The sequence below is a fragment of the Narcine bancroftii genome, chromosome 5 (genome assembly GCF_036971445.1).
Source record: "Narcine bancroftii isolate sNarBan1 chromosome 5, sNarBan1.hap1, whole genome shotgun sequence".
Lineage (NCBI taxonomy): Eukaryota > Metazoa > Chordata > Chondrichthyes > Torpediniformes > Narcinidae > Narcine > Narcine bancroftii.
In genome coordinates, this window is record NC_091473.1 from 187,537,472 (window position 1) to 187,550,637 (window position 13,166).

At 51.3% G+C, this 13,166-nt stretch overlaps 1 protein-coding gene across 1 annotated transcript; it reads left to right on the forward strand.

Moving 5' to 3' along the window:
* The first annotated feature begins 1,416 nt into the window (after positions 1 to 1,416).
* Positions 1,417 to 12,443, forward strand: vps72b (vacuolar protein sorting 72 homolog b). The gene is made up of 6 exons (XM_069940227.1): positions 1,417 to 1,614; positions 6,063 to 6,215; positions 7,033 to 7,156; positions 8,506 to 8,691; positions 10,237 to 10,381; positions 10,605 to 12,443. Exons 1-6 carry the CDS (start codon positions 1,498 to 1,500, stop codon positions 10,972 to 10,974), a joined length of 1,095 nt encoding a protein of 364 aa, XP_069796328.1. The 5' UTR covers positions 1,417 to 1,497; the 3' UTR covers positions 10,975 to 12,443.
* Positions 12,444 to 13,166: the final 723 nt, after the last annotated feature.

Genomic DNA, 13,166 nt, shown 5'->3' on the forward strand with positions numbered 1-13,166 from the left:
TTTTCTCCACACTTTTACTTTCACTTTGTTATGGTTTTTATGTTTGTGCCTTTGTTTTTTCTCTATCTTTTTTTTACTTTTCTGGAGAGGGCTGGAGTTCCCCTACCAGCCACTACTCCATCACGTGACTCCTCCCACTTCAGTGTCTTGCTGACGAAACTTTCCCCTTTCGGGTTCTCCAGATGATAACCTCCTTCTTTCAGGTGACCATAGAGTTCCTTTTTGTTTCTCTTATTCCAAGTGAAACATTAGACAGCCAGTACTCTCCTCTTGCATGAATCACAAGGGCTTTGACCAGACCATCTTCCCAACGGGCTGTCCACAAGTTTGCCAGCTTGTCCTGTTCCAGTCCCAGCTTCTGTTACTGGCTGTTACACTGTAGAAGTGATCTCCGTGTGTGTGTGTCTCTCTCACCCTCTGAGAGAAAGCCTGTTTGACTCTCTCTGCTTGTAAAACCACACGACCCTCTTAGAACACCAAGTTATCTTCCAGACAATCTGCAGCTCCCACAAGATCTTTCATCTGCGGCCTTTTGAAAACAACAATCCATTAGTGAATTCTCTCTTCAAAGCTCTTGCAAAAGCTGTGGAGCCGACATGTCTAGCATGGAGCAGAACTCCAGTATTTTAAATAAGATCTGTTTTAATGTGTTTATATGTAACACACTCTAACAAACCTTTCCCAATTTATCTCCCAAAAACTTATCTCTATACTCTATCACACACCGTGATTGAAGTAAGAACACAATGCTGGAGAAACTCAGCAGGTCAAACATAATCAAGGATAATCATAAGTTATTGACATGAACAAGTCAAAAAATTTGGAAAGATTCATAGCCAACCTTGAGTCCTTCACGGACGAAATGCAGGCAGGAGTAGTGGGGGTGGGGGTGGGGAGGAGCACAGGCAGGAGGTAATAAGTGGATAAGGGAGGGAGGGAGGGGATAACGACAAAGAAGGGAATGGGGGCGGTGGGGGGAGCTCTGTGAATGGAGAGCTGGAGGGAATGGGTCAGCAGAAACCGGGGCAGTTGACTTCAGCGCCGTCCAGTTGGAGGGTGCGCAGATGGATAATTAGGCATTGCTCCTCCAATTGGAGGGGAGGGCGGAGGTCTTGGCTTGGCGATGCATGGGCAGGCGTGTCGGAGCAGAATCCAAATGGTTGGCCACTGGGAGATCCCCACCTCTGGCGTGGATGGAGCGAAAGTGCTCAGCGAAACAGTCCTTCAGCCTGCGCCCAGTCCCTCTGACGCCAGGATGCAGTGGACGACACCGGCAGATACACTAGTGGAGTCTTTACCCAAGGGGGCAAGGGCTTCCTGATTTGGTGGGGTGGGGTTTAAGAATCCATGATGCCATTGATGCACTCGGTGCTCGATTGGAAAGCAGGGGGCGGGCCGGCCTTGCCAGGCGATCGGCCATCGTCACATCGGTCCTGGCAGCGGCCCGATCGATGCGCTCGACGTTCGGCTCAGGGAAGCCGGGAGCGCAGCGGGAGGATGAGCCTGGCGGAGAACAGGCCGTCGCGCAAAAATGCCGGCAACCGCATGTCGCGGCTGCTGGAGGCCGAGGAGGAGGACGATTTCTACAAGACCACTTACGGGGGCTTCCAGGAGGTAGGCGGCGGCGGAGGCCGAGGCCCGAGTAACGGCCGCCTACGGCGGCGAGAGCGGAGGGGGCGGCGCAAAGGCCCAGGTCGCCCGCTGATTGGGCGGCGCGGTCCCCGTCGCTCAAGGGCAGCCCTCGTATTTTATTGGTCAGGACAGCCGTCCGTCAGACCATACCCACTCTCCGTCTGGCAGGAAGTGGCAGCTCGGGTTTAATGGGGAGGAGGATGGGTCTGTCAACACTGTGGTTGCAGTAAAAACACGATGCCAGGGAAACTGGGCTGGTCAAACCACATAAAAACATGGTGCTGGGGAAACAGGGCTGGTCAAACAGCATAAAAACATGGTGCCGGGGAAACAGGGCTGGTTGAACCACGTAAAAACATGGTGCCAGGGAAACTGGGCTGGTTGAACCGCGTAAAAACACGGTGCTGGGGAAATTGGGCTGGTTGAACCGCGTAAAAACACGGTGCCAGGGAAACTTGGCTGGTCAAACCACATAAAAACATGGTGCTGGGGAAACAGGGCAGGTCAAACAGCATAAAAACATGGTGCCGGGGAAACAGGGCTGGTCAAACACGGTGCCGGGGAAACTGGGCTGGTTGAACCATGTAAAAAACACGGTGCCAGGGAAACTGGGCTGGTTGAACCACGTAAAAACACGGTGCCAGGGAAACTGGGCTGGTCAAACCGCGTAAAAACACGGTGCTGGTGAAACTGGGCTGGTCAAACCACATAAAAACATGGTGCTGGGGAAACAGGGCTGGTCAAACAGCATAAAAACATGGTGCCGGGGAAACAGGGCTGGTCAAACACGGTGCCGGGGAAACTGGGCTGGTTGAACCATGTAAAAAACACGGTGCCAGGGAAACTGGGCTGGTTGAACCACGTAAAAACACGGTGCTGGGGAAATTGGGCTGGTTGAACTGCGTAAAAACACGGTGCCAGGGAAACCAGGCTGGTTGAACCACGTAAAAACACGGTGCCAGGGAAACTGGGCTGGTCAAACCGCGTAAAAACACGGTGCTGGTGAAACTGGGCTGGTCAAACCACATAAAAACATGGTGCTGGGGAAACAGGGCTGATCAAACAGCATAAAAACATGGTGCCGGGGAAACAGGGCTGGTCAAACACGGTGCCGGGGAAACTGGGCTGGTTGAACCATGTAAAAAACACGGTGCCAGGGAAACTGTGCTGGTTGAACCACATAAAAACAGAGTGCTGGGGAAATTGGGCTGGTTGAACCGTGTAAAAACACGATGCTGGGGAAATTGGGCTGGTTGAACCGCGTAAAAACTCGGTGCTGGGGAAATTGGGCTGGTTGAACCGCGTAAAAACACGGTGCCAGGGAAACCAGGCTGGTTGAACTACGTAAAAACACGGTGCCAGGGAAACTGGGCTAGTCGAACCATGTAAAAAACACAGTGCCGGGAAGGGTAAATTGCATTAAAATGAATATCTTCCCAAGGATACAATACCTATTTCAATCATTACCAATTCCTTAACAGAGAACTTCTTTAATGAGCTAAAGAAAATAATAAGGAAATTCTTATGGAAAGTGGGGAACTGAGGATAGCGCTAGATAAATTAACAGAATGGTACAAACAAGGGGTCTTACAGCTACCAAACTTTAAAAATTATTATAGAGCAGCACAATTAAGATATATATCAGATTTTTATCAAACAAGGGAAAAACCAGATTGGACCAGGTTAGAGCTCGATAAAATAGAGGAGAAGGTACCAGAACATATACTTTATAAGTGGGATGTAAAACTGGTGCATCATAGAAGTTCACCAGTACTGCACCATTCACGTAGAAAGGAAAAAAACAAATGACCAACTACCAAAATTATTATTGACGCAAAATCAACTAATCCCTTTCACAATAGATAACCTTTCCTTTAGAGAATGGGAGAGAAAAGGGATCAAAAGAATAGAAAATTGTTTTTTGGGAAATAATTTATTATCTTTTGAACAAATGTAGTACAAATATGGTAAAACTCATGGTACAATGTTTCCATACCACCAACTGAAAACCTAATTGAAGGACAAATTGAGAAGCAGGCTGAGGTTACCAGAAGGAAGCAGCTTTGAATATGTGATTACAGACACAATGATAATTAAAAGATTTATAACAAACATGTACATCAAGCTGCAAGAAAAAGAGAACGATGAAATAAGCTGTAAACCCAAACAAAAGTGGGAACAAGATCTAAACAAAGATAAAAAATGAAAAATGGGAAAAGCTATGCTCCGAAACTATGAGAAATACAATAAACACGAGGTTACGCATGATACAATATAATTGGTTACACAGGCTATATACCACGCCCCAAAAGTTAAATAAATGGGACCCAACAGTATCAGATAGATGTTTTTGCTGTAAGAAGGAAACGGGAACAACTGTACTTGCAATTTGGGCATGTGAGAAAGTGGAAAAGTTTTGGGAAGATCTAAATCAGGTATTAAATAAAATCACAAAAAGCAACATACCAAAAAAGCTAGAGATATTTCTTCTAAGTAATATAAGAAGCAAAGAATTAGGACTCAAGTTGGATGGAGCACAAAAAAGATTTATTATGATAGCCTTAGCTGTAGCAAAAAAATGTATAATGTCAACCTGGAAATTAGAAGAGAGCCTGAGAGTACAGCAATGGTACATAGAAATGAATAAATGTATTCCATTGGAAAAAATAACATATAATTTAAAAAATAAAGTCACAGTATTCGAACAAATTTGGGAACCGTACATGGAACACAACAGAGAAGTCCTACCGCGGACCTCCACCACCTAAAATGATAGAATGAGAAGAAGACGAAATGAACTGACCCAGTGTGTAAAAGTAGATGACACAATTTTCTTTTTTATTTTCATTGTGTGATGACATTGTTTAATGGGTTTATTGTATTTTATATGTTGAACATTTAGTGGGTAGGGAGGGGGTGGGAAGGAGGGAGGGGGGAAAAAAGGGAGAAAATGACACTGTGAGGGAAATGTTTTTGTGTATTTTGGTTAATATGGTTCATAATGTGAAAAATAAAAATTAAAAAAAAACTGCCGGGGAAACCGGGCTGGTCGAACCGTGTAAAAAACATGGTGCCCGGGAAACTGGGCTGGTCGAACTGCTTAAAAACACGGTGCCAGGGAAACAGAGCTGGTCAAACAGTGTAAAAACACGGTGCCGGGGAAACAGGGCTGGTCAAACAGCTTAAAAACATAGTGCCGGGGAAACTGGGCTGATCGAATCGCGTAAAAACATGGTGCCAGGGAAACTGGGCTGGTCAAACAGTGTAAAAACATGGTGCTAGGGAAATAGGGCTGGTCAAACAGCTTAAAAACACGGTGCCAGGGAATATGGGCTGGTCGAACCGCGTAAAAACACGGTGCTGGGGAAACCGGGCTGGTCGAACCGCGTAAAAAACACGGAGCCTGGGAAACTGGGCTGGTCCAACTACGTAAAAACACAGTGCTGGGGAACCTGGGCTGGTCAAAGTGTGTGATGTTTGTTGAAGGACATGCTGAGTTTATCCAGCCTTGTGTTTTTACTTCAACCACAGTGTCTGCAGATTTTAAATGTTAAATTTATACGTACAGCGAAGCTACAAGTCCGTGCCACCCAATTACATCCAATTGACCTATAACCCTTGTACGTTTTGAAGGGTGGGAGGAAAGTGGAACCCCTGGGGAAAACCCACACAGACACAGGGAAAATGTATAAACACGTGACAGACTGCACGGAATTCAGATCCTGGTTGCTGGTACTGTAGCAGTGTTGCACTAACCGTGCCTTAATTTAGGTCAGTGGTTTTCAAACTTTTTCTTCCCACCCACATCCCACCTTAAGCAATCCCTTACTAATCACAGAACACTCGATGGTCTCGGGATTAATTAAAGTGGGATGTGAATGGAAAGAAAATGTTTAAAAACCACTGGTTTAAAGAGATGCAGGGAACTGGGATTTGCACTGTTCAGTGACTTGGCTGACATGAAGTTGTTGGGCTGAATGGCCTGTGCCCATTCTGTGTGCAATGCACCATTATCGTTCTGAAACATTGGGTGTCTGACTGGGTGTAGGGGGGTGGTTAGAGTTGGGGGGTGGTGGGGAGTCTGTGTTTACCCATCTCCCCTGAATGCACAGGGTATGCAGGGTGGAGAGTGAGATGCCACTGGTTCCTCTTCTCTCCCCTTCCCTCCTCACGCCCCATCCCCTACCCATTCACCTCATCCTCCCCCTTTCCCTCTCCCTCCTTTCCTCCCCTTGCCTGTCCCATTCACATCCTCCTCTCCACTCTCTCACCTCCTCTCCTTCACTCTGCCTTCTCCATTCACCTCATCCTTCTCTCCGCACCTCCCCTCCTCTGCCCCATTCACCTCATCTTTCGCTCCCACATTCACCTCCTCCTCTCCCTTCCCCATGTACCACATCCTCTACTCTAACCACTCTCCCCCAAATTAGGAGTCGGGGGATGACGAGTACAACACGGACCAGTCGGAGAGCGAGGACGAGGTGGACTCAGACTTTGACATTGACGAGGGAGACGAGCCGACCAGTGACCAGGAGGATGAGGAGCCCCGACGGAAACGCCGCGTCATCACCAAGGTGTACAAGGTGAGATGGGGTGGGGAAAACACCCTCAAGGGGTCCTGAACTCCCCGCGTGTCCGACAGTGTTGGTGGGACTGGTGATACACAAACTGGAACACGCTACCTCACACACACAAGTCTTCTAAATTTTACACATTAAGCACGGTAACAGGCCCTTCTAGCCCACGAGTCTGTGCCACCCAATTAAACCTACTACCCCGCTACGTTTTGAACGGTGGGAGGAAACCCACGCAGACACGAAGAAAACGTACAAACTGTCAGCCGCAGTGTCGCACCAATCTAGACGCACCATTTCTTTTACTCTCTCTCTGCCTCTCTCATTTTCTCCCTCCCCGTTACTCGTTCTCCTCTCCCTCTCTCTCTCTACCTCTCTCCCTCTCATTCTTGCATTTTCCTCTCTGCCTCTCTCTGCCCCTCTTCTGCCTCTCTCGTCTCTTTTTCCCCTTTTGCCTTTTTCTCTCCCTCTGCCCATCTCTCCCCCTTCCTATGCATCTTTCTCTCCTCTCTCTTTCCTCTCTCTTGCACCTCTCCGTCTCTCTCACCCCTCTCCGTTTTTCTCTCTCTCGCCTGTCCCTCTCCCCCACCTCTCAAACACATAAGTAGAGTTTCTCGACCAGTCTGCTCTATTTAACATCACTTTATTCTACCAGTTACAACTGTGAATATTTCTCTCTCGTTTCATATCACTTGTCCCCTTTTTTCTGTCCCATTGTTGACCGTGGCGATATCATTGTTCCCAATGTTGTTGGTGTGGCTTCAGAGAGAGTCTCTGAGTGTTGTACTCCTGCCTTTGACAATAACCCCTCATCGCCCTCTCGCAGGAACCAGTCAAGTCAAGTCGACCGAAAGCCAAGAGCAGGAAGTGCCGGGGACCCTCAGGGCCAGGGGAGAAGGTGTATCCGGAGAAGGGAGATTCCACCGAGGTCGGCGATGAGTTTGGAGAATGTAAGGGCAGCCGGCGCAGTGGGTAGACCTGCTGTCTCGCAGGGGTCACACGAGGGAGTCTTGGGGTTGTAGGGGCCTCGAGGACAGGGTGGTTTTGAGGTCACAGGAATCTTGGGGTCTCGGGGACACGGGGTCTCAGGGACAGGGTGGTCTCAGGGTTACAGAGGAATCTCAAGGTCACGCGGGAGTCTTGTGGCCACAGGGGTGTCTCGGGGACAGGGTGGTCTTGGAGCTACAGGTGGTCTTGAGGGTCATGGGGGAGTCTCAGGGTCAGGGGGAGATGAGATCAGGGGAGAGACAGGGTCAGGGGGAGTCTCAGGGTCACTGGGGAGTCTCAGGGACAGGGTGGTCTTGGGGGTCACAGGGGTGAGGGGTGAGGGAGATATGGGGTCACGAGAAGACGGGGTCATGGGGGTGTCAAGGTCAGTGAGGGAGGGGATGTTGGGATCTTTTGCTCCAGTGATGGGACCCTATGTGATATATCGGGGAGGGGCTAGTGTTCACTGTGTTCCAGCCTGATGCAGCTGCACTGACCATATCCCCCCTTCACCTCCCCTCACCCTCCTCCCCTCTTCTCCTCACCAATTCCTTTCTCCCTGACTCGCCCACACATTCTTCCCCTACCTTCTTGTCTACCCCTCCCTCTCCTCCTCCTCTCATCCCTCCACCTCACCCCCTTTCCTCCCCTCCCCTGTTCCCCCCACCTCTCCCTCTCCCATCCCTCCCCCTCCCCTCCCTCACCCGTCCTCTCCTTCCTCCCTCCCTCCTATCCCCTACTCCCTGCTCTCCCTTAAACCTCAACCCACCACTCCCCCACCCACCTCTGATACCCCGATCTCACCCATTCCCCTTCTCCCTCCCTCCCCCCACCTCGCCCGCTCCTTCCCTCCCCCTCTCCCCCACCCATCCCTCCACGTCCCCTCTCCCCATTTCCCCCCTCTCCTATCCCTTTCCCCTCTCCCTATCACCCCATCCTCTCTCCTATGTCTTCTGCTCCCCTCTCCTTCATCTCTGCCCCTCTCCCCTTCCCTCCTCCCTTGCACCTCCCTCTCCCTCGCCTCTCCTGTACCCCTCTCTTACCTCACCCACCTCCTGTTACTCCCATCTCCCTCCCTCCCCATCCCATCCCCTCCCATACCCCACCCCTATTTCTTCCCTCCTGCTCTCCCTCACTCCACCCCTCCTATCCCTTCCCTCTTCTCCTCCACCCATTCCTCTCCTTCATCCCTGCCGTCCTTCACCCTTCTCCCCTCCTACTCTCCCTTAAGCCTCTCTCCCTCCCCCTCCAACTCTCCCACCTCCACCCAACCCCTGCTACGCCCCCACCACCACCCATCCCTGTGCCACAGGTGCTCGGAAGTCAGTCCGCCAGTCCACCACGGAACACACACGGCTGACCTACCTGCGTGTGCAGGAGCGTCAGGTGCAGCCCCGCCGCCTGCGCAGGACCCCACACGCTCACACCCAGCAGCTGACCCAGGAGGAGCTGCTGGCGGAGGCCAAGATCACCGAGGAGATCAACTTACGCTCGCTGGGTACGGTTGCTTGACCCTACAGCTGTGCCACACAGCCCCGGGGGCCCCGGTTTAGGCCCCTCCTCTGCCGCCGTGCATACAAGTTTGTGTTGCATGTGAGTGTGTGTCGTCACGTGCGAATGTGTGTCTGCGTTTGTAACTCTGTGAGTATATGCACGTGAGTGTGTGCCTGTGTATGCACGTGAATTTATTTCTGTGCACTGGTTTGTGTGTGTGTGTATGTACACAGGTTGGAGTCTGTGTACGAGTTTATGTGTGACACGCGGGTTGGAGCTTGTGCGCAAATTTGTGTCTGTGTGCAAGTTTGTTTATGTGTACACGCGGCTTGAAGCTTGTGTGCGAGTTTGTCTGTGCACAGGTTTGTGTGTGTGCGCACATGCGGGTTGGAGCCTGTGCACAGGGGTGGGGTCCTATCCAGTTGGCTCCAGGAACAGGCTGGTGTTGATCGTCCTGTCTCACCGTGAGAAACGAGCACCCTTTTACAACTCGATTCCTGCACCTTGAGGCTGTGAATCCTCGAGGTTCCCTCCCCCTCCGGCCACGAGAGGAGACGTAAAGAGAATGGAGCAAGGGGGATGCTAGCTGGAAAGGGAGAGAGCAGACCTGATTGTGTTGCACGGGTTAGACAGGCAGAGTGTCCTCTTGACACCCCACCACCCCCCGCCTGTTTCCTGTTTGACCTGACCCTAGAACGTTACAGCACAGAAACAGACCCTTTGGCCCTTCTAGTCTGTACTGTTCAATTTCTCTGCCTCATCCCACACCCCTCCCCATCCATGTACTAGTCCGAATTCTTCTTCACTGTTAAAACTGAGCCCGCATTCATAGTTGGCATAGCGGTCAGCGCAACGTCATTACAGCGATTGGGATCGGACAGGTCCCACGCTACCTGTTTCTATGCTCTCCCTGTCCTGTGAGGGTTTTCCCTGGGGGGGGTGGCTCAGGTTTCCACCCACCGTTCAAAAACGTACCGGGGATGTAGTTTAATTGGACGGCACGGAGTCATGAGCTGAAAATGGCCTGTTACCCTGCTATGTGTCTGCATTTTAAAAAATTTTAATTCAGCTGGCAGCTCGTTCCACACCCCCACCACTCTCTGTGTGTGAAGAAATTCCCCCTAAACCTTTCACCCTTAACCCATGTCCTCAGGTTTGTATCTCACCCACCCTCAGCAAAAAAACTCTCTCTATACCCAGATCATTTTAAACACCTCTATCAAATCTTCCCTCATTCTTCTGCCCTCCAGGGAATAAAATCCTAACCCGTTTAACCTTTCCCAGTTCCCAAAGTTCGGGTAATATCCTAGTAAATCTTCTCTGCCCTCTTTCAATCTTATTGCTATCTTTCCCGTAGTTCAGTGATCAAAACTGCACATAATATTCCAGAGTTGACCTGCCTGGATACAGGTCAAGGAAAGCTTTTGGGCGTGCCTCATTACACATGCCAATCAACCATGAGGGGGAAAGCGTAACCATGGTGGGAACCGGCTTGCTGAGTGCGATTTACCCCTCTCTGATCTCTGACCCTTTTCGCCCCACCCTCCAGAGAATTACGAGCGACTGGAGGCGGACAAGAAGAGACAGGTGATGAAGAGGTGGCGGTGTCTGGGTCCTACTATCCGCTTCCACTCCTTGACTGTGCCCCTGGTCAGCGAGATCAGTGTGAAGGAAGAGAACGTGGATGTGGAGGGGTGAGCAAGGGAGATGAGAAGGGTGAGGGAGGATGGGGAGAGGGAGGGATAGTGTGTATGATGGGATGGTGTGAGGGAGCTTCACTCTGTGTCTGACCCCAGGAGGGGGTGATGGGACGGTGTGGAGGGAGCTTCACTCTGTGTCTGACCCCAGGAGTGTGTGAATGGATGGTGTGGGGGGAGCTTCACTCCGTGTCTGACCCCGAGAATTTCCTCCCCACAGGCTGGACCATGAACCCCAGGCGATGTCAGAGACACCGCACCTCCCCGTCCTGGCACCCGTGGGGAGGTGCCTCCGCAACTTTGTGACCTTCAGCGATGACGCCACCTTTGAGCGGGTCTTCCCCAAAGCCAAGCCCCCGAGGGTGCCGGTCCGTGAGCTCTGCCCTGTCACCCACCGCCCAGCCTTGTACCGAGACCCCATCACTGACATCCCTTATGCTAACACCCGGGCCTTCAAAATCATCCGTGAGGCCTACAAGAAGTACATCACGGCCCACGGCCTGCCTGGGGTGCAGGGTCATGGGCAGCCAGAACAGGCAGGCCGCAGCCGCCAGAGGATCATCATCAAGCAATCGGCCCCCCCTACCTGAGGGGAGGAGAAGAGAGGCGGCGGGGCCTGCCCCTTCAAAGCCCCGTGCCTCTTGTACTGGGGTCCGAGGGCAGACTAGACTCAAATGAAGAGGCCAGCGTCCTCAGCTGTGGGAGGAAGCGGGGGGTGGGTAAGACTTCTGGTAGGATGGTCTCCTCATCCCCTCCACTTTCTCCTAGGCAGCAGGGAATGCAGGAGGGTATTGTATCCACCTTTTATTTACTGAATGAACAGAGGGGGGGCTTCACTCTGTCCCACCCCAGGAGTGTGTAATGGGTCAATGCAGAGGGGCCTTCACTCTGTCCCACCCCAGGAGTGTGTCATGGGTCAGTGCGGAGGGAGCTTCACTCTGTGTCTCACTGCAGGAGTGTGTGATGGGTCAGTGCGGAGGGGGCTTCACTCTGTGTCTGACCTCGGGAGTGTGTGATGGGGTGGTGCGGAGGGAGTTTCACTCTGTCCCACCTCAGGAGAGTGTGATGGGACGGTGCGGAGGGGCCTTCACTCTGTGTCCCACCCCAGGAGTGTGTAATGGGTCAGTGCGGAGGGGGCTTCACTCTGTGTCCCACCCCAGGAGTGTGTGATGGGACGGTGCGGAGGGAGCTTCACTCTGTGTTTGAACCTGGGAATGTGTGACGGAACGGTGTGGAGGGAACTTCACTCTCTGTTTGACCCCAGGAGTGTGTGATGGGACGGTGCGGAGGGAGCTTCACTATATGTCTGACCTCGGGAGTGTGTAATGGGTCAGTGCGGAGGGTGCTTCACTCTGTTTCTGAACCTGGCAGCGTGTGATAGGACGGTGCGGAGGGAGCTTCACTCTGTGTCTGACCCGGAGAGTGTGTAATGGGTCAGTGCGGAGGGAGCTTCACTCTGTGTCTGAAGCCGATAGTGTGTGATGGGATGGTGCAGAGGGAGCTTCACTCCATGTCTGACCCTGGGAGTGTGTGACGGCACAGTGTAGAGGGAGCTTCACTCCGTGTCTGACCCCGGAAGAGTGTGACAGGACAATGTGTAGTGAGCTTCACTCCGTGTCTGACCCCAGGAGTATGTAATGGGTCAGTGCAGAGGGAGCTTCACTCTGTGTCTGACCCCGGGAGTGTGTGACGGGACGGTGTGGAAGGAGCTTCACTCTGTGTCTGACCCCAGGAATGTGTGATGGGACGGTTCAGAGGGAGCTTCACTCCGTGTCTGACCCTGGGAGTGTGTGATGGGACAATGTGTCGTGAGCTTCACTCTGTGTCTGACCCCGGGAGTGTGTGATGGGACGATGTGTAGTGAGCTTCACTCTGTGTCTGACCCCAGGGGTGTGTGATGGGATAGTGCGGAGGGAGCTTCACTCTGTGTCTGACCATTGTATCCTGTTTGGATCTGTGTTTCCAAATAGAAAAAACAGTTCTAATTCTCAGTGAATTTACAACTTACCAGTATGAACATTGATTTTTTTAAAAATTAACAATAAAATTGAAAGAAGAATTTTTGTCCTTGTTAAATGACAATTTGTCAATAAATAGGTTCTGGGAACTCTTTGGTCTGCGGATCTCTCCTCACCGCTCCCTCCTCCCTCCTCACCTCCTCTTCACCACCCCCTCCCCTCCTCACTGCCCCCTCCCTCCTCACTGACCCTGAACCACTGCCTGGACACTACCTGACAAACAAAAATGGAGGTTTTGCAGTCTGAAGAGCTTTAATCTGGTTTCACGTCAGTACTGTTACGTAGGCCGAAGGGCCTGTTCCTGTGCTCCACTGCTCAAAGTTTGACATTGAGACCTCTTGGAAAACTGCTCTTTCCTATTGCCTTTTGCACTGATGAGAAGTTATTGTCAGAAATCAAAGTTCAGATTTATTATCAGAGTCCAGACATGATGTCACATACAACCCTGAAATTCTTTCTCCAGCGGGCCAGGCAGAATTTCTACTTGTTGGTAACTTTATTCAAGAAACAAAACATTTACATGAGGTGGGTAAACAGACACAATACAGAAATAATATTCAGTATTAACTCAATGCAAAGTGAAAGTCCTTAAATGAGTCCCTGATTGAGTTTGTCGTTGAGTCTGAAGGCAGAGCGGGAGTGGCTGTTCCCGAACCTGGTGGGTGCGAGTCTTATGGCACCGAGACCTCTTTCCTGGCGAGAACAGAGTGTGTGCTGGGTGGTGAGGGTCCTTGATGATCGCTACTGCTCCCTTGTAGATGTCC